The sequence below is a fragment of the Fopius arisanus genome, unplaced genomic scaffold (genome assembly GCF_000806365.1).
Source record: "Fopius arisanus strain USDA-PBARC FA_bdor unplaced genomic scaffold, ASM80636v1 scaffold00094, whole genome shotgun sequence".
In the NCBI taxonomy this organism is placed as follows: domain Eukaryota; kingdom Metazoa; phylum Arthropoda; class Insecta; order Hymenoptera; family Braconidae; genus Fopius; species Fopius arisanus.
In genome coordinates, this window is record NW_011887833.1 from 407,593 (window position 1) to 435,044 (window position 27,452).

Sequence of the window (27,452 nt, forward strand, 5' to 3'; positions counted from 1 at the left end):
TGAGCCTCCACTTTAGTCAATCCTCTCTGGTGTCACCGATTTGCGCATGATACATGCGCATAGTGACTGGAAACAGCTGATCGTTCACTCTACTCCAAAATGGCACCAACAGTGCTCTCGTAGGTGATTCTTCAGTGTTTTTCGACACACTTTAGCCACTTCTGCGGGTGTACCCGCTAGTCGTCGTCAATCATCCCTTCTGGTGAGTTATTTCGCTATTATTTCATCCATTAATGGTATTTATTTTTTAAAAATTCAACGAATACAGCGAATGATCGAGGCGATGACGACAAGTGTGGGATTTGACAGTGACGTGTGACTCGTCAGGCGGTTGTTATTTTCTCAGTCAATTTCTCGTGATTGCCGTAATTATCTTCGTCATCATATCATCACAAACATCTGGAGCTTCGAAAATTTGTTTCTTTTTTTTTTCATTGATAACAGCCAGATTTATTCCTTTTTCTTGAATTGCAGAATCCGTATTTATGACTTGTCTCTCAATGAAATATAAAAAAATCGTTTCATCCGAACCGAAAGTCTTCTTGAACCCGAGAAAAATGGGAAACAATAGTTTTTAAAAGAGTCTGACATTTGTGTGTTGAATAAGATAAACAAAGAGTAACGGGTATTGTTGTTTCACTGTGTCCTTGAGACCCCTGATAATTGATACGAGATGATATCACGTGTAATGAGAGTACTTCCTCCACGGTTATCCCATTATCTTGGGACAGGGTCACAAAAAATTCCATGAAACTTCAATGTAAAAACTTCAAGGAGAATCCAGAAGACCAGATTCTCCACTGGGATTCTCCAACCATCGACGCTCATATAAAATTGATCCTCTTAAAAATGTTTTCTGGTATCAATAGTGGCAATCCCGCGGAGCCTTGAGAGCTAATAGAATGCTAATTACTCTCGTTTCACATGGGAATAAAGATCACGAATTATTTGAGTAATAATTGCTTCCAGGTTGACTAAAAATGACAGCGGGCCCGAGTCTGGTGGTGCCTATAGTCCTCTGGGGGAGGATAGCACCGACTCACTGCATATCGTGTATTTATTTATCGAGGGATCAGAAGACACTCGTCACGGGATGCTACGACGGACAGATCTGCCTCTGGCAGGTCGACCCGGACACCCTAAAGATGACACCAAGATGTCTGCTAGTTGGACACACTGCACCGATAATGTGCCTGAGTCGTGCGAGTGTCATAATGGAGCAGAATTATATCGTGAGCAGCAGCGAGAGCGGGGAGATGTGTACCTGGGATTTGGTGGATGGAAAATGTCGTGAGGCCGTTAAATTGAATAATATTCACACGCAGATGCTTCCCTACGTATCAGCCGGTGGAGAGGATGTCAGGTTGTTCTGTTCTGGGTAAGAATTTCAGCAGAGGAAATTTTATACATAATTTCATTTGACTGAGTGTTTTTTTTACTTCTCAGGTATTATCCTGAAGTATTGGTGATGGATCCATTCAGTCTGGAAGTTCTCTTCACCCTGAGCTCTCGTGTTAATCCAGATTGGATCAGCGCACTCCACGTGCTACGCCCGGCCCAACGGAAAGGTCGGTTCTACGTGCACACAAGTTAGTTACACTTCATCACACCTACGCTTCTATCCTCAATCAATAATCTTACATTATTATTTATCCTTTATTAATTTTTTGTCTCTCAAGTCGGAAAATTAATTAAAAATTAATTGTTCCACCTGGAAAACGGAACGATAAAGTCATTACTATTGGCAATGTTAATTGGGATTTTTTTTTTACTAACAGGAAAGATATTTTCTCACACGGACAAACAAAATTGACACTTGGAAAAGACTTGTACCGAATTTTTCACCTCGGATTTTTTGGATAAATCTCTTTTCGTCAGTTAATGATAATTACAATGTTCCAGCATGTACATACGTTTGAAAGAGAAAGGGCTGGGGCCCTGAGAGCTGATAACTCAGTCTCTTTATTTCAAATTCTTTAGGTTTCCATCGTTTTTTCATGTTATCTTTCATTATCCCGCTGGAGATATTTATTTTGATTTAATTGGTATTTTGTATGATCGATTATGTTCGATTAACCAGTCTGTATATATCTCTCTACTGCCTCCTCATTATCTCTCATTAATCATTAACCATTTCCACATTAAACCATTCTCCCAACGCCATTTATCTCATAATTACATAAGCAATACGATACACTTCGTAAGTATGCACAGTATAGAGTATTTAATAATCGAATTAATGAGAATGTTTTTTTTGGTGATTACTTCAAGCATGCGCAATGTTCGGAATTTTTTTTTCATTAATTTTCATTTTATAAATATTCATTCGGGGGAGAGAACGTGATATCGCGGTAACACCATCTTCTCACCTCTGGTTTATTATTGGAGATAATTTTTTCTATAAATTCAGTTTACAATCATTCATTTTCTACGTGTAACAATTAAAACTCGATTCGTCACTCCACCCCAATATACTAAATATGCAATAGTGTTATTAATTATTCAATTAATATTTATTTAAATTGGAGCTACTGACACGAATAAACATCTTGAATTTTCAAATGAATTCTTTTAAACGGAAGAGACTGCATGTGGTCGGAATAAATAATTTTCCATTAATTAATTAATTGAATAATCATGCGGAGCATGTGCTTGTCTTTACGAAAGGGAATTACTTGACAGAATGGAGACTTCGGGCATGCGGGAGAGTTTTTAAGTTTTGAGAGATGTTCTGGGTCATAGAAAAATGAGAATAATGTAGCTTTGTTTGTAATTATCGAGGATTCAGTCTAAATATCAAGCGACAACTCACTCAAATTATTTAAAGATGATGTGGTACTTGCACTCACCACCACTGGGACTGTCAAAGTCTGGACGTTATTGGGACATGAAAATCGCAATAGCGAACCACTTTATGAACACGAGAGCAAACAAATCCGGTGTCTCAATGCACTAGCGATGACCTGTTGCCCTTACAATCAGAGAACAGTTCTAATTGTTTGCTCAAAATACTGGCAGGTAATTAGCAATTACAAATATTATCAACGAAAAAATTCGTTTGACCTATATTAATGATTTTTGTGGAATCCATTGCAATTTCATTTGGGAGCTTTAACTCAGTGGAGATTTTATACAGATATTTGACGCTGGAGATTTCTCAGTCCTCTGTTCGGTGACAGCACGACCTGGTGAACGATGGATGGCCGGGGATTTCCTGTCAGCTGACAGAGTCATCGTCTGGAGCGACGAGGGGCACGGATATCTGTATAAATTACCCTCAAAGTTCGTAAATCAATTCTTGTTTCCTAAATTTCCCACATAATTCGTCTTACAACTCAATTAATCTCCGATAAATGTTATGTTATTTATCTCTATCAAATGAAATTACAAAAAATCCCATCTTTGCCATGAATTTTTGAGTGACATGTCTCCACTAATTCAGAGTAGACTTTTATTTTATTTTCTCGTTGAATTCCTTGAATTACTGATTTTTATTTTTTTTCTCCATTGGTTGTAGGGCTCTGGTACAGCTCGAAAGGTAGATTATTTTGCACGTCGAAATTATATTATGAATTCATTAACTAAAATATATTCGCTAGAATAAAATGAGAACTTGCTGATTCCAATAATAAATATTAACGCGCTGGTAATTAATATGTTGATAATAAACTTGTAGAATAATCCAGACAAAATGAAATTATCCATTTAGAATTCTAGCATTGGTGTTGGGGTTTTTAAAATGGCAAATTAAACTAATTTACTCATTTTAATCAAATTAAATTGCGGCTGCTCGATGAAAACACTTGCTGGCAATGCACATATTAATTCTTTTGTTGTCATTTCATTCGTCTCTGATCATTCACTCAATCAGATAATTAAGAAAATTTTCTAAACCGATAAATCTAGTTTTTAGATGATAGTTACTCATTTCTGAGCAATAATTAGAATTTTTTCAGTGGATCTCCACAACATTGAAGATACAATTGAAATAACCATGAATATAATCATTAATTCAATCATCAGTTCCCTCGATATTTAACGCAAAAATCATCATTTGTTTTTTTTTTTGGTGAATGTTTCTTATCACCTAACATTACTACCACAATCTCCGGGGGACCTGGTCTATTGTAGCAAGCTGAAGGGCAAGGCTCTCAGCAGGTAACCCCATTATTACCATTATACATATGATAATCTTCTACCTCTGGCGCCTGTCCTATCGTATCTATCATCACTCTTTCACTTCCTCATGCCATAAAATGTGTATCACTAGAAACGGTTGGGAAAACTAAATATTTTCAATAATCTCATCAAAAATTGCATTACATCCATTCTTTTATGCACCAGCACGAAATTTCTTCAGATTTTTACGTTGTTGTTGCTTTCTGGCAGCTTTTTGTGCAATACGAACATCCGAATTATCCGATAAATTATGATTCGATTGAGGAATAATATTTGGTACTTTGCTGAAATTTTTATTTTCATTAATGGATTCGATTCGTTGAGTTATTCATTTTTTATTAGTACAAAGAAATGCGAGTGTGCTAGCTTTTGTGTGTTCGTGCATTCCAACGAATGGTGATCAACTGTTTATGGATATGTAGAAGATATCCGTAAATGGTACACCACGTGGGATGTGAGGGGATGGAATTTTATTAATTTTTTTTTTGGGTGTGTAGTAGCGTGGCAGACAGCACTAATTTCCATCAGCAGTCGGTCGATAATGATCAGCCAACGTTGTATTGCATTCTGACACAACCAGGGGATAAGGTAAATCAGCGCAGAGTGAATCTCAAATAATTCCATAATTATTGACTCTCGAAATTGATTTAAAAATAATTTTACAAATTTTTGAAAATCACTGAATGAATTATGCAATCACAAATTCTCAAAAAAAAAAAAATAGATAAAATTATTTTTGAATGCAATTGATTATTCGCAGCCTCTGTCTTGTCCTCCGGCGATGCGCCTCGTGACTGTCCAGCGTCAAAACAAAACTGTCAAGTACTTACTCCGAGGCGATAGCGAGGGTGTTGTGATCCTCTGGTCAGTGCCCGAGGTGACATCCCAGCAGCTGCTCCAAATAACTCAGAATGATAAATTGAATCCACCGACACTGGCGCCGACGATAAAGACGAGTTTGGAAACTGCTTGGGAGGATATGAAACCACCGCCTGTGGGGATTTTGGATCAGCTGGATTCTGGAGACAGCCATGGAATTAAATTGACAGCTTGTATTTATCTACCCCAACAGAGTCGATTGGTAGTTGGACGTGAGGATGGTAGTATCATAATCGTTCCAGCGACGCAAACAGTTATGCTTCAGCTTCTCCATGGAAATCACCAGCAGTACGATGACTGGCCACCTCACCAGGTTCTCCTGGGTCATTCGGGTCGTGTCAACTGTCTATTGTACCCCCACAGTGCAGCTCCACGTTACGACAAGGCTCATCTCGTGTCAGGCTCTGTAGATTTTGCTGTCTGCCTCTGGGATCTCTACGCTGGCACCCTCATTCACAGATTCTGCGTTCACGCTGGTGAAATCACCCAGCTGATGGTACCCCCGGACAACTGCAGCCCGAGAATTCAAAAATGCGTCTGCAGTGTTGCATCAGATCATTCAGTGACTCTTCTCTCTCTGGCTGAACGTAAATGTGTGGTTCTGGCTTCGAGACACTTGTTCCCCGTTGTCACCATCAAGTGGAGACCTCTCGATGATTTCATGATTATCGGTTGCTCTGATGGAGCTGTCTATGTCTGGCAAATGGAGACTGGACACCTGGACAGGGTTCTCCATGGAATTATCGCCGAGGAAGTGCTTTATGCTTGTGATGAGAATACCATCGCAGCTTCTGGGGGATCCGCTGCTGGGGGTGAGCTCGGTTTGGCTAATCCTGCCGTTCATTTCTTCAGGTATAATTGATATTCAACTCATGCGTTCATTATTCATTTTTCTCGTCATTGGGATATTATTTTACAATAATTTTCCAGGGGCTTGAGGCATCGGAATTTATCAGCGATTCGACACGCAACGCAGCGAGGTCTCCATCAGCTCCAGCAGCTCCACGGAGGCCACGGGAATGACCACGGTAACCAGATCAAGTCGAAGGGAGCACCGCTCATGATCCAGGGATTCAGGAGCAATCCCAAAGATCCGGAGAGTCACATTATGTTCTTCGATATTGAAGCTTTAATAGGTAGGAACATCCAATTTTTTTTTAACCATCTTCTCGTAAAATCGTTTACCAAAATAAAATGTTATTCTGTGATTGCAAAGAAGGTAATGAGTACAATATCCAAATACTTGTTGCTCACAATATTTTTATACAGTACAATTATTGAGTGACGAGTATGGCGCGATGTCTCCTGGATCACTGGAGGCACAGGGCCTGATTTCTGCCTCTGAATATCAAAAAGTTGCTGCATTGACCCAGTCAGCAAGTCCTGATGCCCATAAAAAAATTGCAGGTAAGCCTGCATGAATTGCAACACATGGGGCTATACGTGAGCATATGAAAAAAATTATGGAAAACATTCTGAGCAACGAAAAAATTCTATTGAACTGCTGCATTATGGTAATCATGCAACATTTATCGTACGATTAAATAATTGCTCATAACTTTGCAGACTTTTTCGGTCGTGTGAAGGATAAGGCGGGCGATATGGAGAGAATTCTCAAGGAGAAAGATCGACACGGTATCGTGATCTCTTCGTCTTCATGTCTTTTTTTTTTTTTCTCAATTAGCGCCGCCCCCCGCCGACACTTTTCAGTTCATGCTTTTTTTCATTAAAGGATAGCTTTCGTTCCTGGATATGCTATTTTTTTTTAACAGCCTTATTATTATTTTTCTCAACCCATTAATCATTTATCGTTAATCACTGGATTCATTTATTTTATTTGTCATGCATTTATTACAATTTCAGTTTATCCCAATGCGCTAGGCAGAATTTATCATTCCTGTGGTTTTTTTTTTGTAGAAGATCGTGGGGTCAGAAGAATGAGCAGTGGGATAGGGTTAATTATTTCTGGGAAAGTCGTTATTGATAAATCTCGCGTTGAAAATTGTGAAGGGTGAGGAGAGTGAGAGTTTTTACAATTATCTAGATTTGCCTCGACTGACCCCAGGAATTTTTATTGTTTTACTGTTGTACGTGGAAATTTAATTATTTCTATGGAACATAAAATCGAAATTCCATCCACAGGTATTTTGGCAAAAATGAAGGAGGGTGCTGAGAATGTTCACACAAAGTTGCAGGCAAAGGTCGAGAGTGTTGGCCTGAAACCGTCAACACTAGATGGTAAAGGTCTGCCGTCGAGAGAGATCATTCACCCTCTCTCGATCGTCGCATGTATTGCACTGGAGTGTCATGTTTTATTTGGCTTATTTTGTAAAAATGTCGATCGCTCATATTACAACAGACACTTTTACGTGTTCCATTACGTCCACCGAAATATAGACGACTAATTTATTTTTTCGCTGAATTTCGAAATACTCGAACCTTCAAAAAATATTCGACTCATTATTTTTTTCAAATGCTTCTGAAGGTTTGACATTTATTTTTCAATGTGTTTTGATATTTTTTTTTCCAGGCGTTATCACATTTACACTCATTGCTAATCATTCGTTTCGAATTTATTAGTCTATTGTTCATTTATTTCATGCATTTTAATATTTTCAATGTCTTAGAATACTTGCAGTACTGCTTGATGGAGTTTCACCGTTATAATTATTTTATTTTATTTATATAATGAGATAATTTAGCACTGCACGCTCTCATCGCGTCAGTACACTACCAGATTTTGTGGTTATGGTACCGGTGGTTAGATTAGTAAATTTTTTTTAATGGGAGAGAACTTTGACAGGTGAGGGCTGGAGCAACAGCGAAAGCTCGAGGAATCCGTTGAAGAGGAATGGGCCTTTTAGTGAGCCTAACATTACGATGGAGATTGCACAAGTATTACTGAGTCTTCTTCATGCGTGGGGCATGGATCCAGATCTTGACAGGGTTTGTGAAGGGAAGCTGGGACTATTGAGACCTATGGTTCCAGTGTCCTTTGGGGTATTATCAAAAGGAGGTTACATGTCTCTCCTCCTGCCAACCTGGCAAACACATCTCGAGCCAGCTGGTGAACCAGCCACAAAACTAGAACAACGTCTGCCAGCTGAATTAGTCCATCAGGACCGTTTGACAAAAGCCTTTACCGCACGCGCCCACTGGGAGCTCTCGACAACCCTCACCAGCAATCACCTCCTGGCAGTGGTCGCTCTCGCCAATACCCTCATGTCCATGAACAACGCGACATTCGTCCCAGAGCAAGAGCGCAATCGAAAGATGCATAGACCAGGTAATCGAGCTGGAGTCAATTGGAATAAAGCAGAGGAGGAAAACGAGGAAATGTTCACAGTGCAGCAAGCGCAGATAAAACAAGGTTGGAGTCTACTGGCGACTCTTCACTGTGTCCTCCTTCCTGATAAAGTCACAGCAATGGGTGGTTCCAAGACCTTCAAGCGTCTGCAGGTGGAGATGATGGCGAGGAGATGGCAACACCAGTGCCTCGAGGTTCGAGAGGCAGCACAAGCTCTTCTCCTGGCAGAACTCGGGAGAATGGGACCCAAAGGAAGAAAAGCCCTTGTTGACAATTGGTCCCAGTATCTACCCATGTACAGCACACAAGAGCCAATAATTCCCCAACCTCAGAATCACTCACCACCTCCCGGCAGTCCTACTCCAGTCGTCGAGACACATCCGGAGGAAGAGGACGAGGAGGAGGAGCTGGCAGAGGAGATCTGCGTTGCCAGAAAGCCCTCGAGTGTGGCTGAGCTCAAGAGAAAGCAGACAACAGCTGTCGTACTTCTCGGTGTCATTGGAGCTGAGTTTGGACAGGATGTCGCTGCTAATAATCAGAAACGAGATAATGACCAGAGGAGGAAGAGCTCAGTGGTGGAGGGCTTTGGCATTGGTAATAATAATCTCGCCAGGTTGACAAGCATGGCACTCATGCATCTTCTACATGCCCCATCCTCACCAAAACTTCCTCTGCACACATCACTCAGAAGAGCTGCCATTGATCTCATTGGAAGGGGATTCACTGTTTGGGAACCCTATCTCGATGTCTCTAAGGTCTTGTTGGGACTATTGGAGATGTGCTGTGATGCTGACAAGCTCGTACCGAGTATGACATATGGACTTCCATTGACTCCAGCTGCTGACACTTGCAGGACCTCCCGGCATGCTTTAACTCTCATTGCCACTGCTAGACCTGCGGCATTCATCACCACGATGGCCAGGGAAGTCGCCAGATTCAATACCCTACAGCAGAATGCTCAGACTCTCAATGTCAACCTAGGAGCTAGTGTTCTCGCCAGGGCTAAACCCGAGATTCTCAGGATCGTCGAGCAGCTGATTGACAAAATGCAGAGCGAAATGAGTGATCTGTTGGTTGAGGTGAGATAAAAAAATATTTTCCCTCTTCTTTCCCTTTTTTGGGTGTTTCCAAAAAATTACTGTCATGACCTGCAGTAATGGTACAGTCAATTGAAAAATTGAAAAATTTTCTCACATTGAGATTTTAAAATTTTTTTTCAATTCTAGGTGATGGACATTATTTTACACTGTCTGGATCCAGGTCACTTGAAGACAAAACCATTAAACGAGGTATTCCCAGCAGTTTGCAGATTTAATCAGGTAATTAATGCGATATATTTAACATGTGTTCGAAATGATCCAAGACCAGTTAAATGACAGAATTATTTATTGATTATTGATTGCATCGGATTCAGGTCAGTCATTGTTCAGCAACGAGGAGAATATCGGTTGGTAGTAAAAGTGGACAATTGGCTCTGTACGAGTTACGTGGTACTGTCAAGTGTCAGACTGTCGTCGCCCATCAAGGGCCAGTTACTGCCTGCGGTTTCTCACCGGAGGGAAAATTCTTAGTCAGCTATTCCTGCGCTGAAAATAAATTATGCTTCTGGCAGGTAATTCGTCACTATTTTTTATTCATAACGTCAATGGTGAATTTCATCGGAGATATTTGAGGAATTATTTTATTGAATAATAATCGATTCTCTCATTATTTAATGAGATTCTCAAAATGTGCGAAAATCAATCCTATTTGAAAATTTTTCAATCTCGGGCATGTCGGGAGAGTCAACGATCTCGTAATTTTTATTTCCAGCAAACTAGCAGTGGAATGTTCGGCCTAGGAAATTCCCAGACACGCTGTGTAAAATCATATAGCACTGCACCAATAAACGACGTAGCAAGATTAAATCCAATGCGGCTGGCCCGTCTTATTTGGATAAATAATCGCACTGTCACACTCATGTTGGCTGACGGATCTGAAACTCGTTTCAATGTCTAATTAATTAACAAGTGATAAGAGAAAGCGGTGGAAATATTTTCTCCGTGAAAAAAAAAATCTTTTCCAGTTGATAGTTCAATTTATTTCATCGTCAGCTGACTGAACGCAGGATAGCAAAGGTAAATTAATAAACTCACTATTGTTTGTTTTCTAATTAAGCTATTGAATGCTGAAAGTAAATACCAAAAATACCCGATAATGTATATAAAATGTTATGGGCGACAGTTCGCTGGAATCGAGCACACATCACGTGGATTTTAATTATTGAATTCTGTTAAAGAGTCTGCTCATCGTTTCACTTCATCATTCAATTTTTTAGTAAGGTTGTTATTTATTTACAGTATGTATCGCAGATTGAATGGACTATGGATTGAATGAAGTGAGGAATATTAAACGAGCGAACCATTACTTTAATCGGTTAAATCATTCCTGCGAGAAATCTCGAGAAAAGACAGGGGAATTATCGATTTTGTACATGCATTATTAAAGTCATTTTATTCCATTATCCAATTAGAATAAAAATAGATTTTTTATATGATAATATAGGGAAGCATTCAAAAATATTTGGTTTTTTTTCTCAATCATCGATAATTTCCTTTGGTCTTTAAAAAAAAAAATCAAAATTCGAGAAGAATTCCTCCTTGACGAGAAAGGTAACAATTAAATAAAATCGGTAATTAAATAATTCTTTTCTCATTTCAATCAATCGAAGTATCAATCACCTGCGAAAACTATTACACAGAAAAACGTTAACCACCGACAATAAAACGAAGGACTAAAGTTCCCGGTAATATAATTATTATGTTAAATATTCAAATATCAAAAGACTAATTAACGTCGGTAATTACTCCCTCACGTGCACTAGCCAGTCCTAACCTACTAGTATTATACCCACGTGTCAGTGTGAAGAATTAAATTATTGTTATCGTAAATATCGGAAAAGATTAAGTAATTATAAATTTATTGTCACCAGGCAACAGATTCTGTTTTTCAGCCGATCAATGGCTCGTTGTCCTTAATTCAATTAATTCGGTACTTCCCCGATGCAATTTCAGCGACAAAATAAATGGAACATGACAATTCGATTTTTTAAATATTTAATATTGAGCATTAAATCATCTCATTTCGCAAATGTTTCAGAAAAACGGACAAGACTATTCGGTAATATTGCAATTAATATTAAAAACTCGAGCATTCGTTGATTAAATTAATTGACCTCTTATAATAAATTAATTTTCAAACGTTTTCTCTGGCTTGTGTCGGTGAAAAATATCGACGAGCCATTGGTAATGGAGTTATGCTTTATTGCAATTTATTTTATAGTCACATTGATAACTCAAGGATTGTGTCATAATTATTGGATACATTCTAATACAATTGAATTGAACCCGCGAATATTCCCTCCCAAAATATCGATACCAGATCCATTTCCAAACGAATCAGTGAATCGATGTACAATCGATCGAACTGTGACGAAAAAAAAAACAACACGCTTTATGCAATTCTTATTTTTCATTGTTAAATTCTAGTTGTAATGATGGAACAAATGTATTTAATGTATTGATAATAAAGAGTGTAATGTCGATGAAATATATTATAATATATAAAGACAAATTCACGTAAATGATTCATTAAAGTCATTACTCTTTCGGCATGAATTTAAAAAATGCCATTCATAAAAAAAATAGTAGAATCGGTTTAAATCGGGTAGTAGTACTCATTAATCTTCCTCCGTGATAAATTATCTTACACGATTATTCAAATCCTCGACACTTGAGGAGGAGGAAGATCTTTTGAATTTGAGATTATGAGATGATAAGATTGTTGGCTGCAAGTTGTACCTCATTGAGCGCTTTTGTGAATGGGAGCTCGTTTCGAGTTATTAATACAATTACCCGAGGTTAAACTGTTGGTTGAGATGTGAGATTGAACGGGAGGTGAATCCAATTTGTAGAATGGGGCGAGGCCCTTATTATTTGATACACAACGGACCATTATAAGGTGTGGGCATGTTTGAATTATCATACATATTACTTTGACTCAGATACCGACCCTACGATAACGCGAGACTCCAGCATTTATTCAACATCAGCTGAATTAGAAGTGAATTCACTCAAGAATTTACACTGAATTGATTTTTAACTGTCAATTTACTTTTGACAACTAAATGCCGCGGGATAAACGAGAATTCGAATAATTTCATGGTTCACCGATTCCGTTCTGCTGTCTCCATTTTATTTTTACTGTAATAACTCAATTTCAATTAATTAAATATTCATTAAGATTTTTGGAATTCGCGTGGTGAAAAATGAGTTCGAAATTCATTGATTGGCACACGTTTCTGGAATATCTTGAAGTGAATATCGGTGGGAAAATGATGAAATTGATTTATCTCATCTTGCCATGACGATTCACTAAATTATTTCGATTCTGTTCTCTTCCACTGAGAAATGTCATTTATAACGCATAAAACCTTTAGACAAACCATCTAAATGAAATGCCCTCATTGGATTTCGTTGGATGGAGTGGATTGATTGACTCAACCCGATTAATTACGATTGAATTATTAAAATTAATGAAGTATAACCATCCAATCCTTCATAATTCGAGAACCGGGGGAATTACTAATGAAAATCGTTCAAGCGGCTGCATTTGAGATTGATATAAAAATAATAATTACCAATTATTAATTAAAATCGGGACGAAATGTCGGCAAATCAATAGAATGTATCAAACCGTGTCAGTAATTCATTCGATCGATTGCAATGACGTGATTGTGCAAATATGATTAAAAAATCATAATGAAAAATAATGAAAAATTTTTTTCGTCTTTCCCACGATATTTATTTAATAATTCATGACTGAATTGTAATCTCATGGTGATATTAACTCCAAAGTGCCCACAAAAAGGGATTAATCAACTCGGAATAAATATATCTGGATGGCAGTGAAAGTGAAAACGGCTGGGCTGATCCTACACCAGTGCAAAATTGAATTTTTCATAGAGAAAATTGATGGCCATAGGCAAAACTCTGAACGGGGCCTAGAACACGTTATAAATAATTTAGTACTCTAGGCGTTTTACGCGTACTTTAACTCACACGTGAATTATTAATGATACGATAATTTGTGTATGTACAAGGGCGCATGGGCGAGCTGCAAGGAGAAATTATGGTAGACCACCCCCTTGGCTTTCTCCTTTTCCAAATGCTACCCTCGTGTCGTATGAAAAGAAATGCCTCGGGAATTTAATTCGATGGGGAGAGGTTAAAAGCTCTGAAATTGCGAACAAGTCATTGTTGGAAGATATTTAACAAATGGAGATCATAACTCGTATATTATTTAATTAATCATTTTAGAAATTAGAAGAAAAAATTTTTTTTTCGTCACTGAGGTTGTGGAGGATAATTAAATCAGTGGATGCATTACTGCTCTCAATTATTGAGAGTAATTCAAGTTATTTTATGGCATCGACACGATTTCTACGTGAATATAAAAAATAATTATAATCTCAATGGAGTAGACATTTTAAAATGAATAATTCATCACCGGAATCATGAGAATACCAGATGATATCATCCGTTAAAAGTTCTATTTATACAAAAATCAATAGCAGTTAGCGAATTTTCCATTGGAGATACTGGGATAATGACTCGGTAATTAATGGAAGCTAGTGACCAGTAGATTAACAAGCGATCTGAATGATCTTTAAATAATTAACAGGTGATTGTTCTCCGTACAGTGACTTAACGAGGAGAATTTTCGTCAGGGATTTTCGAGCTTGGATTATTGGCTTTTAATTATCCTCCATGTTTCGATAGATATTATTATTCATGAAGTCAAATGGTGATTTCAAGTCCTGATGATTTAATGGGCGAAGTGCACCACTCGGATCCGATGATTTAATGAATTCATCCATAATGGATTCTATGAAAAATTTTACATTCAACTTCCTCGGATCTCCGAATTCTCAGTGCAATATTCATTCAATAGTCAATGGTTAATGTTTCCTTGGAGAATCACTGGGGTACAGTCAGATGAATGCCAACAGAAAATTTGTGATGAATTAATTCGCTTCGTTGAGGGATCCGAGATTCAGCATCGCCAGGGCGGATCAACAATTTGCGAGGACCATGACTCTACAATATTATCAGTTTTTTTTTTGGGGATCAATTTTCTAACTCACTGGGAGCTTAATGGGACACCATGACAACGCAGAAATCATCTGGATAAACCTCTGATTATATTTAATTATAACAAGAATTGTTGCAAAGTGGATTTTTTTTTCACCGTCAATTCCGTTTTTAGCCAGTATCTCCGAATTGAAGGACCATAGCGAATTTTTCGTGTGAATATTTTTTATAGTCGAGGATGAGAGCTACAAAAAAGGTATCTATAAAAAAATTGTTAATTTCCTCCAATTTCAAGATATTCAAAAAAAAATTGGCTTCGAAAAAAAATACACATCCCAGTTTACCACTGCGCTACTGAATTTCCAGGGAATATCTCCGAACTGAAGGGGAATATCGATATTTTCATGGATACCTTTTTTCGAGCTCTCATCCTCCCCTAGAAAAAACATTCCCACAAAAAAATTGCTATCTGCCTTCAATTCCGAGATATGAGGTAAAAATTCGCGATCAATCAAAATGAAAATATCGACTGAATATTTCTTCATCATGCGAATTGCGTAAAGAAAGAGAATAAAAAAAATTCTTCTTCGCGGATTGATTTTCCGAACAGTAAAAACGCATTCCGAAAATATAAAAGTTTCCGTCTGTTGCATGAATGATGAGTACAATAGATGAATGTCAATCCAATTTTTTATTCTCTGAATTAAATTGAAATGTACAATCGTAGGATAAAATCAATTGTTTTGTCAGGGAGAAATCACCTTGGAATTTCGTATAGACTGGTAAATCAGGGGGATAAGGGGGAGGGATAAAAAAAATCAGCGACACAATGAAAGACAGATACAGATGCGTCGCATGCGTTGTAAATTTTTACGTATGCAGACGACGTCTTGAGCGTCGGCGACACCAAAGAGGCATCTGCCAGGGAGATCCCAGTCTTCAGTTATGAAACTGTCTCTTTACTTTTTTTCAACACGTAACGCCATTGGCTTTTTAATTGTCCGGTACACCACTAAAAAATTCTAGCAATTCAAAAAAAAAACTTGCCCTCAAAATAAAAAATTTCGCACAACGAAATTTCCGTGGAATTCTTGACGTATCGATTAAGTCAATTTATTTTATTGATGTATTAATCTATTAATCTTATATAATTTATTATTTTCAGTTTAATAAACGGGTGGAAAGGTGGAATAAGGGAAAAATTTATTTAACAGCATGAGAGAGTCAGGGGATATTGTCTAAACAGAAAACCACACCCTTTCCGGGTTCCTGGAGTTTCTGGATGGAGGAAAAGTCTCCGGTGGACACTTTGGAAAATTTAAAATTCAACATGACTGAGTTTGGAAGTTTTTCCCTGTGTACAGAATAAAGTGTTTGGTCGGCGCATCATTGGGGGTATATATATGCCCTGGGGTTATATCCTGGCTATTGGTCCACGCCCCGCTGACTGGACTGTTTTTTATTGTCGGCCAAACCAGTGCCACTCGTTCAACGGAGAGAAATTGTCCAATTCCCATCGCCATGGGGACTTCCAGGACAATTTTTGAGCATTTCGTGATTTCGATGGAAGAAAAAAAATACTGGACTCATCTCTTCATCTCTTGACTCAGCTTTTGCCCCCAGCCCACTCCACCCATCAGTACAATCATCAATTCAATTGACCTTCAGGGGCCTGGGCAAAAAAAAATTGTAATCGGAATATTTTCTGAAAATTTTCAAAACATTTCGGGAAAACTTTTCGGTAATCTCTTCTTTTGAAACTAAAAAAATCGGGAAGCAAAACAATTTTATTTTTGGAATATGTTTTGAAATATTTCTCAAAAAATCATTTCGGAAATTTTTTTTTATAATTTTCTAGAAATTTTTGTGAATATAATTTTAATTTTAATTGAACTCCTGTTTTCTTAATTTTTTTATTTTTCAATATTCTCAAAAAAACGCCATCCAAATTATTAAAAAAAACTTCAAAAGATTTTCCAAAAATACAATTATTTTATTTCCCGATTTTTTTTTCAAAATAGAAATTTTCCGAAAAGTTTTCCAGAAATGTTTTGAAAATTTGGAAAAAATATTCCGATTACATTTTTCCCCGGGAATAAATAATTTTCAATTACAACAAATTAAAATTAAATTACCCCGTCAAATTCCGAGGATTAATTAGATTTCTCTTGAATTCCCGGCATTAATTACCACTTTTAAAAAAATTCATATAATCAATTCAACTGAAATTATTATAAATCCTCACTAAATGTTGTACATAAAAAACACAAATAACAAATGTAATTCTAAAAGGTCATATAACGAAATTAGTGGGACAGGCTCCATTAGGAACGTCACAGGCGTCTCGGGAAAAGTGTCCCGGAGGGTTGCAACCAGCATATACAATGAAATAGGGATTTTTGTGGGGAAGGGGGAGAGGGAGGGGTAAATTTGGAGTACGTCTTGAGTACGAGGACAAAGCGGTTTGCCAGCGATATCAGTATCGCCGCGGTGTAATCAGTGAGCCACGCCCATCGCCACGAACCTCTGACACGCCCACTCCAGCAATTACACCCCGGAGTCACCCGTGAGGTGCAGAAGGGGGAAAATTTCCACCCTAACCACTCTTGTCTGTCCCCCCCCCTCGCTCTCATAACCCTCCACCACCCCTTCTGCACCCTTGTCTTATTGCTGAGTAATTTTTTCCCGCAATTTTCAACTTAATTCCACTTTCGTTACATTATTCGTGATGGAGAAATTATTGGATAAAATGTCGCGTTGTTACTCGGGGCTTTAATTATTCAGTAATTAATGAGTTCTCGGAATTTTTGTCGGCTGTTTTGGAGAAGGAATATTATAACTTAAAAAATCCAGTATTTTCATTCTTCAATTCCTGGAGAATCGGTTTTGATTTCTCGATTTAATTCATTAATTATCCTTTGATTTAATTCTTAATTTAATTTTTATTACGGATAATTGCGGTGTACTTGGAGTATTCCTGTGAATCGGTCATTCGTAAGTGACAGGTCAAAATGACCGTTGGGATGCGGTGGGTGGTGACGACGCACCTTTTTCTCGTATTTTTCTCCCCAGCAATTTTCACGATCCGAGATCGAAAACACTCTGGCAATTCGCCTAACGATTATAACCATTTTCTGGACTTTATTCTAGTCGGGGTGATAAATTCAACCCCTTTATTTTTTTTATTTCACTGCGTTTTTTTGGGGGTTTGGAGGGGTGACGTTGGAAAAATCACAGATATTTTATTGGTACCGTTTTGGGGAACACTGGCTGAGTGTTGGCTGTTTCCCACACTCACCCCAGGGGCTGGGATCAGGACTATTTGCCTGATCTCAAAACCGAAGTGGCCGTGAAATTGCGCAGATACTCCAAAGTCCGAGACGAATTACTCTCCCCCCAACGGGGACCAACTGCCTCTTTTTTTTTTTCATGCTCATTATGATTTTCCCTGGGATTTCTCGGGAAGTGAATTTATTTATCGACAATCGAAACCATTTCCATTTTTCATAAACTATCATTTTTTTACAACAATTCATATCCATTTATCTGTGAAAAAAATAAATACATGGAATATTTTTTTGGAATTCCAGGATTTGTTATTTTTTTTTCGATTGTCGAGAATTGTTTAATGGAATAAAATTAATGTAATTATTTAAAAGTGAAAAAAAGAGATCGATAATGAAGAATGATTTTTTTCGAGCCAGTTTTTCTCGTATATCTTGGAATCCAAGAGAGCCAGGAATTTTTTTGTAGATACATTTTTTATAAAAAATGTTGAGAGGCACAAAAAAGGTATCAATAAAAATATCGGTATCTCCCCCCGATTCCGAGATATCGGCTGAAAACTGGCATAAGAAAAATACACTTATGGTATATTTCACCACTTGACACCAGATTTTCCGAATTTCCGAGTATTTTTCCAGAAAATCCGAAAAGCCCTGAAGAATGGAGAAAAAAGTGGGAGTTGTCGTTGGCTCGCAAATCATCAATGACAAATAGTCGTTTGTCCATTACGACCACAATAACGGCACGCGACAACTGAAAAACTTTCCACAGACTGCGCATCCCCAAGAAGTTGCTGTAGTGCCAGCAATTGTGAAAATTGTAGATGAAAAAGCCCGTGCCCAGATTTCCTTTGAGTGCCCCCAAACGTCTCCTCAATTGATGAATAGAATTTTTTCCCCTGCATTCCCCTGAAAAAAGAGAATCACCGACATGAAGTGCCATCCCCTCTCGACATTTCTTCCTCCAGATTATTTTTTCCTCCCTGTACCCGTCATTGTGTCGATATTACCCCCGGATGTATACAGAACCATCACGTGACTCGTCGGTCAGAGTTCAATGGTTGATAGGCCACTTCCGGGGGTGATTTCTGAGCTGATCAGGGACACTAAAACCCCGCAAATTGTCCCCTGGGAAAAGGGGGCGGGCAAATGAGATTTATTTTTTCTGAATTGAACACGACTTTCTCCCTTTCCCTTAATTCAACGCATTAAATACCACTATCAACAGATTTAACAAGACAAATAATTATTCCACCGAATAATGATATTTAATGAGTGAAAATTGCTTCGTCCTTCAATTAATTCAACCCACCCCAACCCTTTGTAAGTGGTACTGGTTGTTTAAATCGATCAGGTTATCACTGGATTATTAATAAACAAAATCGATGTTGGCCACTGGCTGAGGAAAGATCGAGGCCGGTTAAATCTACTGGGGGTTTGTACAGCCCTTACTGGGGGGTGAACAATAAGAAGAGAGAGAAAATGTGTCTATATTATAATGGCCATCGATCATTTCGAGGGTTAATGACCAGGAGTTATATGCCACTGTACGAAAGTGCATAACTATTCTAGTTATGTATCAAAACGTTATGGGGGGACAATACACGTATTTTCGCCATATTTATTTCTCCCTTTTACTCAGTTGGGGCTGAGAGGGTAGTTTTAGTGGAGACACAATAGTTGATACCGAAAGGAAACCCGTGGTCGTTTAATCTGGCAGTTAACCGTGTGATACAGAGATAAATCATCTTCTACTCCAGCCACGCCCTGTCGACGACTAAATAAAAATCCCAGGCGGTTTGTCTGCACCGAAATATTCAATAAAAATTATCAATTTTTTCTCTCATTTCCACGTGAAATAAAAATGAGAATAAATTCACTTGAAATTTTTGAAAATTTTTTGAGAATTTTTTTGAGAATTTTTTAGAGAAATTATCTTGCGCTGTGGATAATCTTTGTTGCAGTATTTTTCTTCAACTGCGGAAGCCAGTATCCGCTTTAAAAAATATATCAAGCACCTGGCACGTGCCCCAACAATGCAAAACGCAAGAGAAAAAAATTTGCGCAGAACCTCCGCCCAATAACCGCGCGATAAATAAAAGGAATTAGGCATTACCCATGAAAAAAAAAAAAACAGTCAGGACAAAACGCAAAAGAGCCATATGGAGTCACGCCCACGAGTTGCAGAGGCCTTATGTCACAGTTCCTCATTTTCCCTTATTTCAAGGCGGTAGGTATGCATTACCGATCCAAGGGTGAGCATCGAGTCTGACATCACACCCCCTGCCTTTTTATTTTTTTTTTCATTCTGCCCTTTTCAGTCTATTCAGGGGTTTAGACACCTTCAGTGCCCCTGGGAGCACGTCACGAACAAGAACCCATGAAAAGACCTAGAACCATCAATTGTCAACATCCAATTGTCAAAACTGTCACAATACTTGTTGAGATAAATCGGTATTTATCGATTTTCATAATCATTTTCAACTGGTGTCATTAAAAATTTACATTAAAAAAAAATAGTGGAGATCAATTAATCTGGGGCACAGGTTTTTCATTTTATTAACACGAGTTTATTGCGTCTTTGTACATAACGTATAATTCGTTTATTCTCAAATTGTTTTTGAGAATTTTCTCAACTATATATTAAATTCGAATACATAACGTTTCTTACAGCTTATGTTTATTGATCTAGATAATTTAGTTTATGGGGTTTGCTATACACGAGGCTATCTACAGTTTTAGGGGGAAATAAATAATTATTCTTACAATGATGAGTATTGCTGGAGTAGAAAAAATTGTAGACCCGGGGTGAAGTGGTAATGAGGCAGCTTAAGACTCCTCCAAGGATCGATTTATCAATACGAAATTGTTCATCACGGGTAAAAATTATTTAAACCCCCAAGTGATTTTATCGATCGCGCGTTGAATACCAAATTATTAAAATAATTAAAGTTTTGAAAATATCCCTCGAAATGTCTCTCACCACAATCGATTATCGGAATATCGAGATAATCCAAGAGCCACAAATGATTGAATCTCGAATATGAAATTTTCATCGAGTAAAAAATCCAGAAATTTTACTGTGAAAATAATTCAGTAAAAATTATCGAATTTCAATGAGTCCGTTCCCTTTATCTCGCCCCTAAATTTATTAAAAAATCAACTAAAAAATCAACAACAAAAGGAATCGAAAAAAAATTCAATTCTGAAGATTTCTTTCACCACTCCATCCCCTCAATTAAGAACGACTTTTCTATGGATTTGTTAATAGAAAAAGAAAAGCACTAGGGCGATCTTTCCCAGTCGATCAAGTTCGAAAAGCTCTTGAGATCACAAATAAATCTTTCCATCGGTTAATCTACGATCCCCTCTATGTACAGTCTTCATCTTCGTACGTTACGATAATATTTCACTTGACATAATCCACAGGTATCGATTCCATCGCCACATTTTATTGAGTAACGGTCAAGCGATATCTTCAGGAGAACTTATTAATAAAACATCAGGACGAATGTATCCTTCATTAATTTCATTCAAACTCTTCGAAAATCACATGAAAATCGGATTAACTCGAGATGACAACCACAAGGTTGGATTTGTGGGTGCGCCCATCCGTTGCTGAATACATTAAATATTCAATGCTTTGTTCGTCATCACTCCTCGAACTAATTCCCATCTCCACACAGGGATGAATTCTGTGAAAAAATTCTGTAACGCCATTGAAAAAAAAAATCCAAACTCCGAGTAATAATCAAGTGATGAAGAAACACCCAAGTGACTTTAGAGAGTTCCATTGAAATTTTCATCTTGTTGTAATTAATTGAATAATTTAATGATCACCAGGTGAAGACCAGGATGACAATTAGACAGTCAGCTACCTCCTCGAGGAACTAGGTGCAGTAAAAGCCCTGAGTCCTCCACCAGATCCAAGACTATGTGACACACCAACGAGTGATGAAGAAAGTCTTCCTGAAAGTCCAGATGTCAGTGAGTCAGTTGGTCTCCCGGAGTTTCCCGTCGGGCACTTCTCGAGATGATGATGGTGTGACCTGACTGCCAGTCTGCTGACATGAACAGGAATTGGCACGACAATTCTAGGTCCTGAATTTCCCTGCTGTCCAGGAACTGCGTGTCGACCTGCTGAACCCGCTCCACCCGTTGTCAAACCCGCTTTGACTCTCTTCCATTTAGCCCTGCGATTCTGAAACCAAATTTTCACCTGGACCTCGGAGAGCTTCAGGGCGTGTGCTATGTGGGAGCGTTCTGTCAGGGAGAGGTACTTCTTGGCGTGGAATTCACGTTCGAGCTCTAGGAGTTGCTCTGACGTGAATGCCGTTCTTCTTCGACGGCCTTTGCTCGCGTTCCCGGAGGCTGGAGAAACCGAGGAGTTCTGGGATAGACCTGGGTCCACTGTCACACCTTCCTCCTCCGATTCCGGGGATATTCGACCGCTCTCGGAACCTGGAACATTCGGGGATCCTGAATTATTTCAGGGGCTTGGAACTTTGGAAATCATGGAATGTACGTTCTGGATAAAATAATTATTAAAGGAACGAATTCCTGGAGAGAAATTTGGGATTGAGGTGCGTTCGGGAGATGTCGAAATCCTGTTATATTTTTTTATCGGTGCAATTACCTCGTTGTACGATGCAATGAACTCATTAGGTGAAACCTTCAATTGAAAATTCCTGTCGTGTGCCAACTGAACTTTTAAATGCTTTGACACATAAAGACAAAGGACGCGAAAAACAACGACTACACCAGAACATACGATCGCATCATAAAATATTTGAGAGCCGCGTCACCTCGGGTTCGCAACCCTTTTTTCAACCTCGCGATATTGGATATAAAGCATTCCCGAGAAAGCTATTGGTATCATAATTTTCCTGAATTCCCGGGTAAAAAAAAATTGTAATTGGAATATTTTTTTGAAACAAAAAAAAATGGAAAACAAAATAATTTTATTTTTGGGAAAGGTTTTTATGAATATTCTAAAAAAAAACGCCATCGAAATTACAAAAAAAAAATCCTATTCAAATTTTTGAAAAATTTTTCAAAACCTTTATATGTACCGATAAAATAAAATAATTTTGTTTTCTGAAAAGTTTCCCAGAAATTTTCTGAAAATTTCTTAAAAATATTCCGATTACAATTTTTTTTACCCGGAAAATTTTTTTCTCGACGGAAATTTTTTTTCTCCACGAAAACCTCCGGATTTCCCTGAATTTTCCCTTCATGAATCTCGCAAAAAAAAAAGTAAAGTATACTTGATTATTTTTTAATCATTTTTTACCCGTCCCCATTTATCCATAGGAATCTCGAATGTGTGTCATGATCGGTAAAAAAACTAGAAAATGGAAAATGGAAAATGGAAATTGGAAAATGGGAAATGGAAAATGGAAAATCGGATTTTCTCGCTTACGGGAAAACAAGGGTGATAACACGAGTAAATCAGCCACGCGTTTAGTCTACCACTCATATTATGCTCTCTTTATTTATTCAAATCTCTTCGATTCGTCCGGTCACTTCCGCGTGGTACTCTGAACTCAAGCCTATGGTGGTCATACAATGGCGTCTTTACACTGCCATATTTTTCGTTAAAAATCAATGAATTTGTAGTGCACCGTCTTTACTCATAGAAATTCATGCCAACCACGCGCTATTTTCCTCTCATAAAATACGTGCCTTCAAACTATCCCTCAAACTTCTTAACAGGATTAATCAACTCCAATTAATTGTTTACAACAAAGTTTTCCGATTATCCACAACTCCGGAAAAAATTCAAAGAAAATTTAATCCACCCGCGACCGTACACCAATAAATACGCAAATGTTTATAAAAAATCATAAAATAAAATAAATAATTAAAATTCTACAATCAACAAATAAAACAGAATTGACAATAAAAATTCAGCCTGGAAGATCTTAACTGTGAGTTGAGAATGTTAATTACATTTTTCCGTAATTATAATTCTGCGATCAAGATTTAATCGCCCATCATCCACCGGAAGCCGTCGTTTCACGAAAATTTTCGGATTCAATAGTTTCACCTGGAGATGAAGTATCTCGAGCCCTCGAATTCATTATTTCTCGCATCTATCGGCGTGTCTAATTAACTCGATTACATTGAATTAGACTCGTCTCTCAGTGATTAAATGAATTACATCATCCTGAACCAAGGACTCATCCGTCACTGGAACATCTGATTCTCGTAATGAGATTTCAGAAAATGTTGGAAATCACTGGTGACCCGATTTACCTCATTTGCGTTTTCATTAATTAAAGTACTTGAAAATAGACGAGTTCACTGTCCAGAAATTATTGATAATTATTCTCAATCGAAATAGTTCACTCCCATAAAAACAATTAATTTCAATTCTAACAAATTACCCAATCACTCAATTTCAATAAATCATTCATTTTAATTTATAATAAAGAGAAGATCTATTCATTATAATTGGAATAATTGGTTTTCGTGGAAATTTAATTACATTACATTTTATTTTAATTAATCCCTGAAATTAATCTCGAGGTCAATTAGCGATGAATTTTTGTGTATCCCTTTTTTTAAAAATCAATTTGGCTTTTTAGATGTTCCGCACTTTGAGGGAAGTTTCGATCCTCCCATGTCGTGTTTGGGATTGTGGGGTGTCTGACCAATGAATAAAACACCCGAAATTGTGGAAAAAAAAATAGCCCCCGACAGATGGTGAATCGAGGGAGGAGGAATTTTTGATAAAAACTTTTGACGACTCGTGCGAATTCCATCGGATCAACCCATAAAACTAAATTACAATAAATTAATCGTCAAGTGTCCATGTTACTAATTAGTAATCGTTTAATAATGAGACGTGAATAATTAAGACGCCGTCGGCTTCAAATATCCATCAGTGAAAGATCGATTATTCTCCGGGGGTAAATGACACACATTCTCATTCCGGGATAAATTCGTCTCTCAACGAAGTCAAGTGGATCTTAATTTCGCCGGTTCATTCATTCTCCTCTCGTCAACCGGAAGTCCCCATAAGATTTTAAAAAACAAGCGGCAAAAATCCCCGAATTTTCTCCTTTCATTCCATTTTTTTTTTTTATAAAACCGAATGACGGGAAAAATTCAGATATTTCGAATAATTTTCATTAAATTATTTCCCCGATTATTCGTTTTTTAATTAATTCAATTTTTTTCAAACAAATCGCGGGATTCACTGACTCATTTTCCAGAGAAACGGCATTACCGTACGTGTGACGTCACGAGTGAATGGGGAATTCGCAGAAAATTGGGAATTCGTTGTGCATACGAAGTGGTCATCGGCCAGACATCAATAAACCGATCGATGACGATCGACCATTCACCAGCTGTCGTTAAGTCGCGATATACGTGATCCCAGGTATATCACACGCTAAACTATTTACCGTTCTGTCATTCCAACAGATATTTGTTTATTTATCAATAATTCCAACACCCGCAGCAACGAATAATTATTCCCATCGATCAATTATTGCATTTAAAAAGGGAAAAATCGAAATTTCTACTGCGATTTTTATGGGAGTAGGGGAAAGAGGGAAAATTAAAATGTATGAATTAATTATTTTTATTGTCAATGGAAATTATGAAATTCCATCATCTGATCTTCAGTTAATTCACTAACATTTATTTAAAGTAACAGTAAATTTTATTTATCAAATAACTTTAACTGGAACTCGTTTCCGGCGATTTGAACTCGAAAATAAAATCTATTTCCGGTGAAATCTGTGGGACTTCCCGTCAAAATATTCCGAAATGTGTCAACGGATCTTCTTGAACCGTCGGCTCATGATTCAACGGTCAATTATACCCGGAATACGGTGTTGACGGATAATCGAAACTCAGTTTATAGATAGAGTATTGCGATAGGTAAATTGGGGGAATAAGGGAAGCGTATATCGTGTGATAAATATAAAGATGTTGCTTTCCACCAACTAATCGAATTTTAATTAACGAGAAACTCGAGTAATTAGTACTTGGGATTTTTTCACTGGAGGGATAACTTCTATTTTTTATAGACCACTAGATGATTTGAAGCGGAAGTATTTCATTTACATTTCCTATTCTGAATTATTTCCGGAATTATTCCCCAAATGATATTAAATATTTTTACATGACTGAGATAGAATCGATAAAAAATAAATCTGGAGAAATTATTTAAGAATATTAATTCCAAAATTATGAAATAAATTATAATAATTATCGAAGAATATTTATTAATCATTGTTGGGGTCATGATTGGGAAGGATGAATAATTATAATTATTTTTGAGGGGTAAAGATGTGGAAAATTCCTGACCATGTTGTGATTTTGAAAGATCTTGAACGGGTGATAGACTTCCTTCGTCCTCGCTGTCAGTCAGTCCATTGGCCTGAGCATCTCGATGTCCAGGGAATGCAGCTCCCTGGAGATGATTCAAACTGAGATTGAGGTGATGGGGTAATTGGGCCTGATGGCTCTGATGGGCAGGATAACTTGCTGACAGATGAGGTGGCAGAATAGGCCCACCAGGTACACCACCACCGTACATTCGCATTGGTAACCAGGCACTGTACAAACTAAGTGGCATCGCAAATCCTAGAACAAATTATTCCAACAATTAATTTCAGTACGAGACAATCCAGAATATTTTAATCCGCACCGAAATAAATTGCATTTTCTTCGATATCAGTTTTTTTTTTATAATATCTGGGAATCCGAGGGAGACAGCCATTTTTTGGTGAATATCTTTTTTATAGAAAAAAATAAGAGCTAGAAAAAAGGTCATTATGGAAATATCACTAGCTTTCAGCGATTATGAGATATTCAGTGATAACTCGGGAATGAAAACGTATAATTATTGAAAATATTTTTTATGTTTAAAAATCTTTTTTATGTTTAAAAATATTTTTCGAGGCGTAAATTCAAGGTGATTTGAAACAAATGACTTGTTTTTGTCTGGCACCATGGAGTAATTACCATAAAACAATTACCAGTACCCGTAACTTTTTTATTTCATTCCTTAATCGATAAATAATTGATATTCATCATCTCTAAATTACTTTGACCCACAAAATAATTACCACTATTAGATAACCCAATTCATTACTTCTTATTCCATCCATTAATGAAAATACTAATCACTGAGTAATTGAAAATATCGATTTATGCTTTGCTGACATCAATTCCAAATAAATCTCTGCTCAATTTTTATTCTGAAAATTAAAACAATATCCCGAAATTCATGCCCGACGATATTTCATGTAAATAAATTTTCCAGCATGCAATTGTGAATGAAAAATCGGGGACTTTCATATTAAATAAATAAAATGAAAATAATTAATTCTGGAGTTATTTTCAACAGATATTTTTTTACAAGGAATATATTTGTCTTGAATTTATTGACTTACCGGGGAGTGCACTGGTAGCCGTCGCAAAACAATGCTGCTGATACAAAAACTCCCTCTCCCTCTCACTCCCCTTTCCCTCCCCATTCTTATCACACCGATAATCTCGCCTCTCCCCCCCAACAACGTGTCCCCTATTCCCAATCAAACTCTCAATAGTAAAAGGTTTGGGTGAAGGTCTCACTGAGGTCTCCATGGACTCGACCTCATCACTCGCCGATCCAACATCCAACTCGCTCACCTCCACCGGAGGCGACTCCAT

The 27,452-nt window shown here is 37.5% G+C and overlaps 2 protein-coding genes across 11 annotated transcripts; one reads left to right on the forward strand and one right to left on the reverse strand.

Moving 5' to 3' along the window:
- The first annotated feature begins 83 nt into the window (after window positions 1–83).
- On the forward strand, window positions 84–21,645 carry Rbcn-3B (WD repeat-containing protein Rbcn-3B). Of its 10 annotated transcripts, none has more exons than XR_892595.1 (17): window positions 84–202; window positions 970–1,378; window positions 1,447–1,589; window positions 2,828–3,018; window positions 3,137–3,282; window positions 4,132–4,158; window positions 4,677–4,767; window positions 4,940–5,910; window positions 5,989–6,194; window positions 6,328–6,465; window positions 6,625–6,693; window positions 7,201–7,296; window positions 7,862–9,444; window positions 9,592–9,684; window positions 9,780–9,977; window positions 10,178–10,482; window positions 21,624–21,645. XR_892595.1 is itself a non-coding variant. In XM_011311934.1 (16 exons), exons 2-16 carry the CDS (start codon window positions 981–983, stop codon window positions 10,361–10,363), a joined length of 4,530 nt encoding a protein of 1,509 aa, XP_011310236.1. In that variant the 5' UTR covers window positions 84–202; window positions 970–980; the 3' UTR covers window positions 10,364–11,848. The 10 variants fall into 10 exon arrangements, 8 of the variants coding, with proteins under 8 accessions (XP_011310236.1, XP_011310235.1, XP_011310237.1 ...); XR_892594.1 differs by lacking the exon at window positions 21,624–21,645 and adding an exon at window positions 15,662–16,124; XM_011311934.1 differs by lacking the exons at window positions 4,132–4,158; window positions 21,624–21,645 and adding an exon at window positions 3,518–3,538 and having other exon boundaries at window positions 10,178–11,848.
- Window positions 21,624–27,452, reverse strand: LOC105270778 (homeobox protein GBX-2). The gene is made up of 3 exons (XM_011311932.1): window positions 27,194–27,452; window positions 26,103–26,381; window positions 21,624–22,241 (listed from the first exon to the last, which is right to left on the reverse strand). The coding sequence occupies exons 1-3, from the start codon at window positions 27,450–27,452 to the stop codon at window positions 21,655–21,657; spliced, it is 1,125 nt and encodes a 374-aa protein (XP_011310234.1). The 3' UTR covers window positions 21,624–21,654.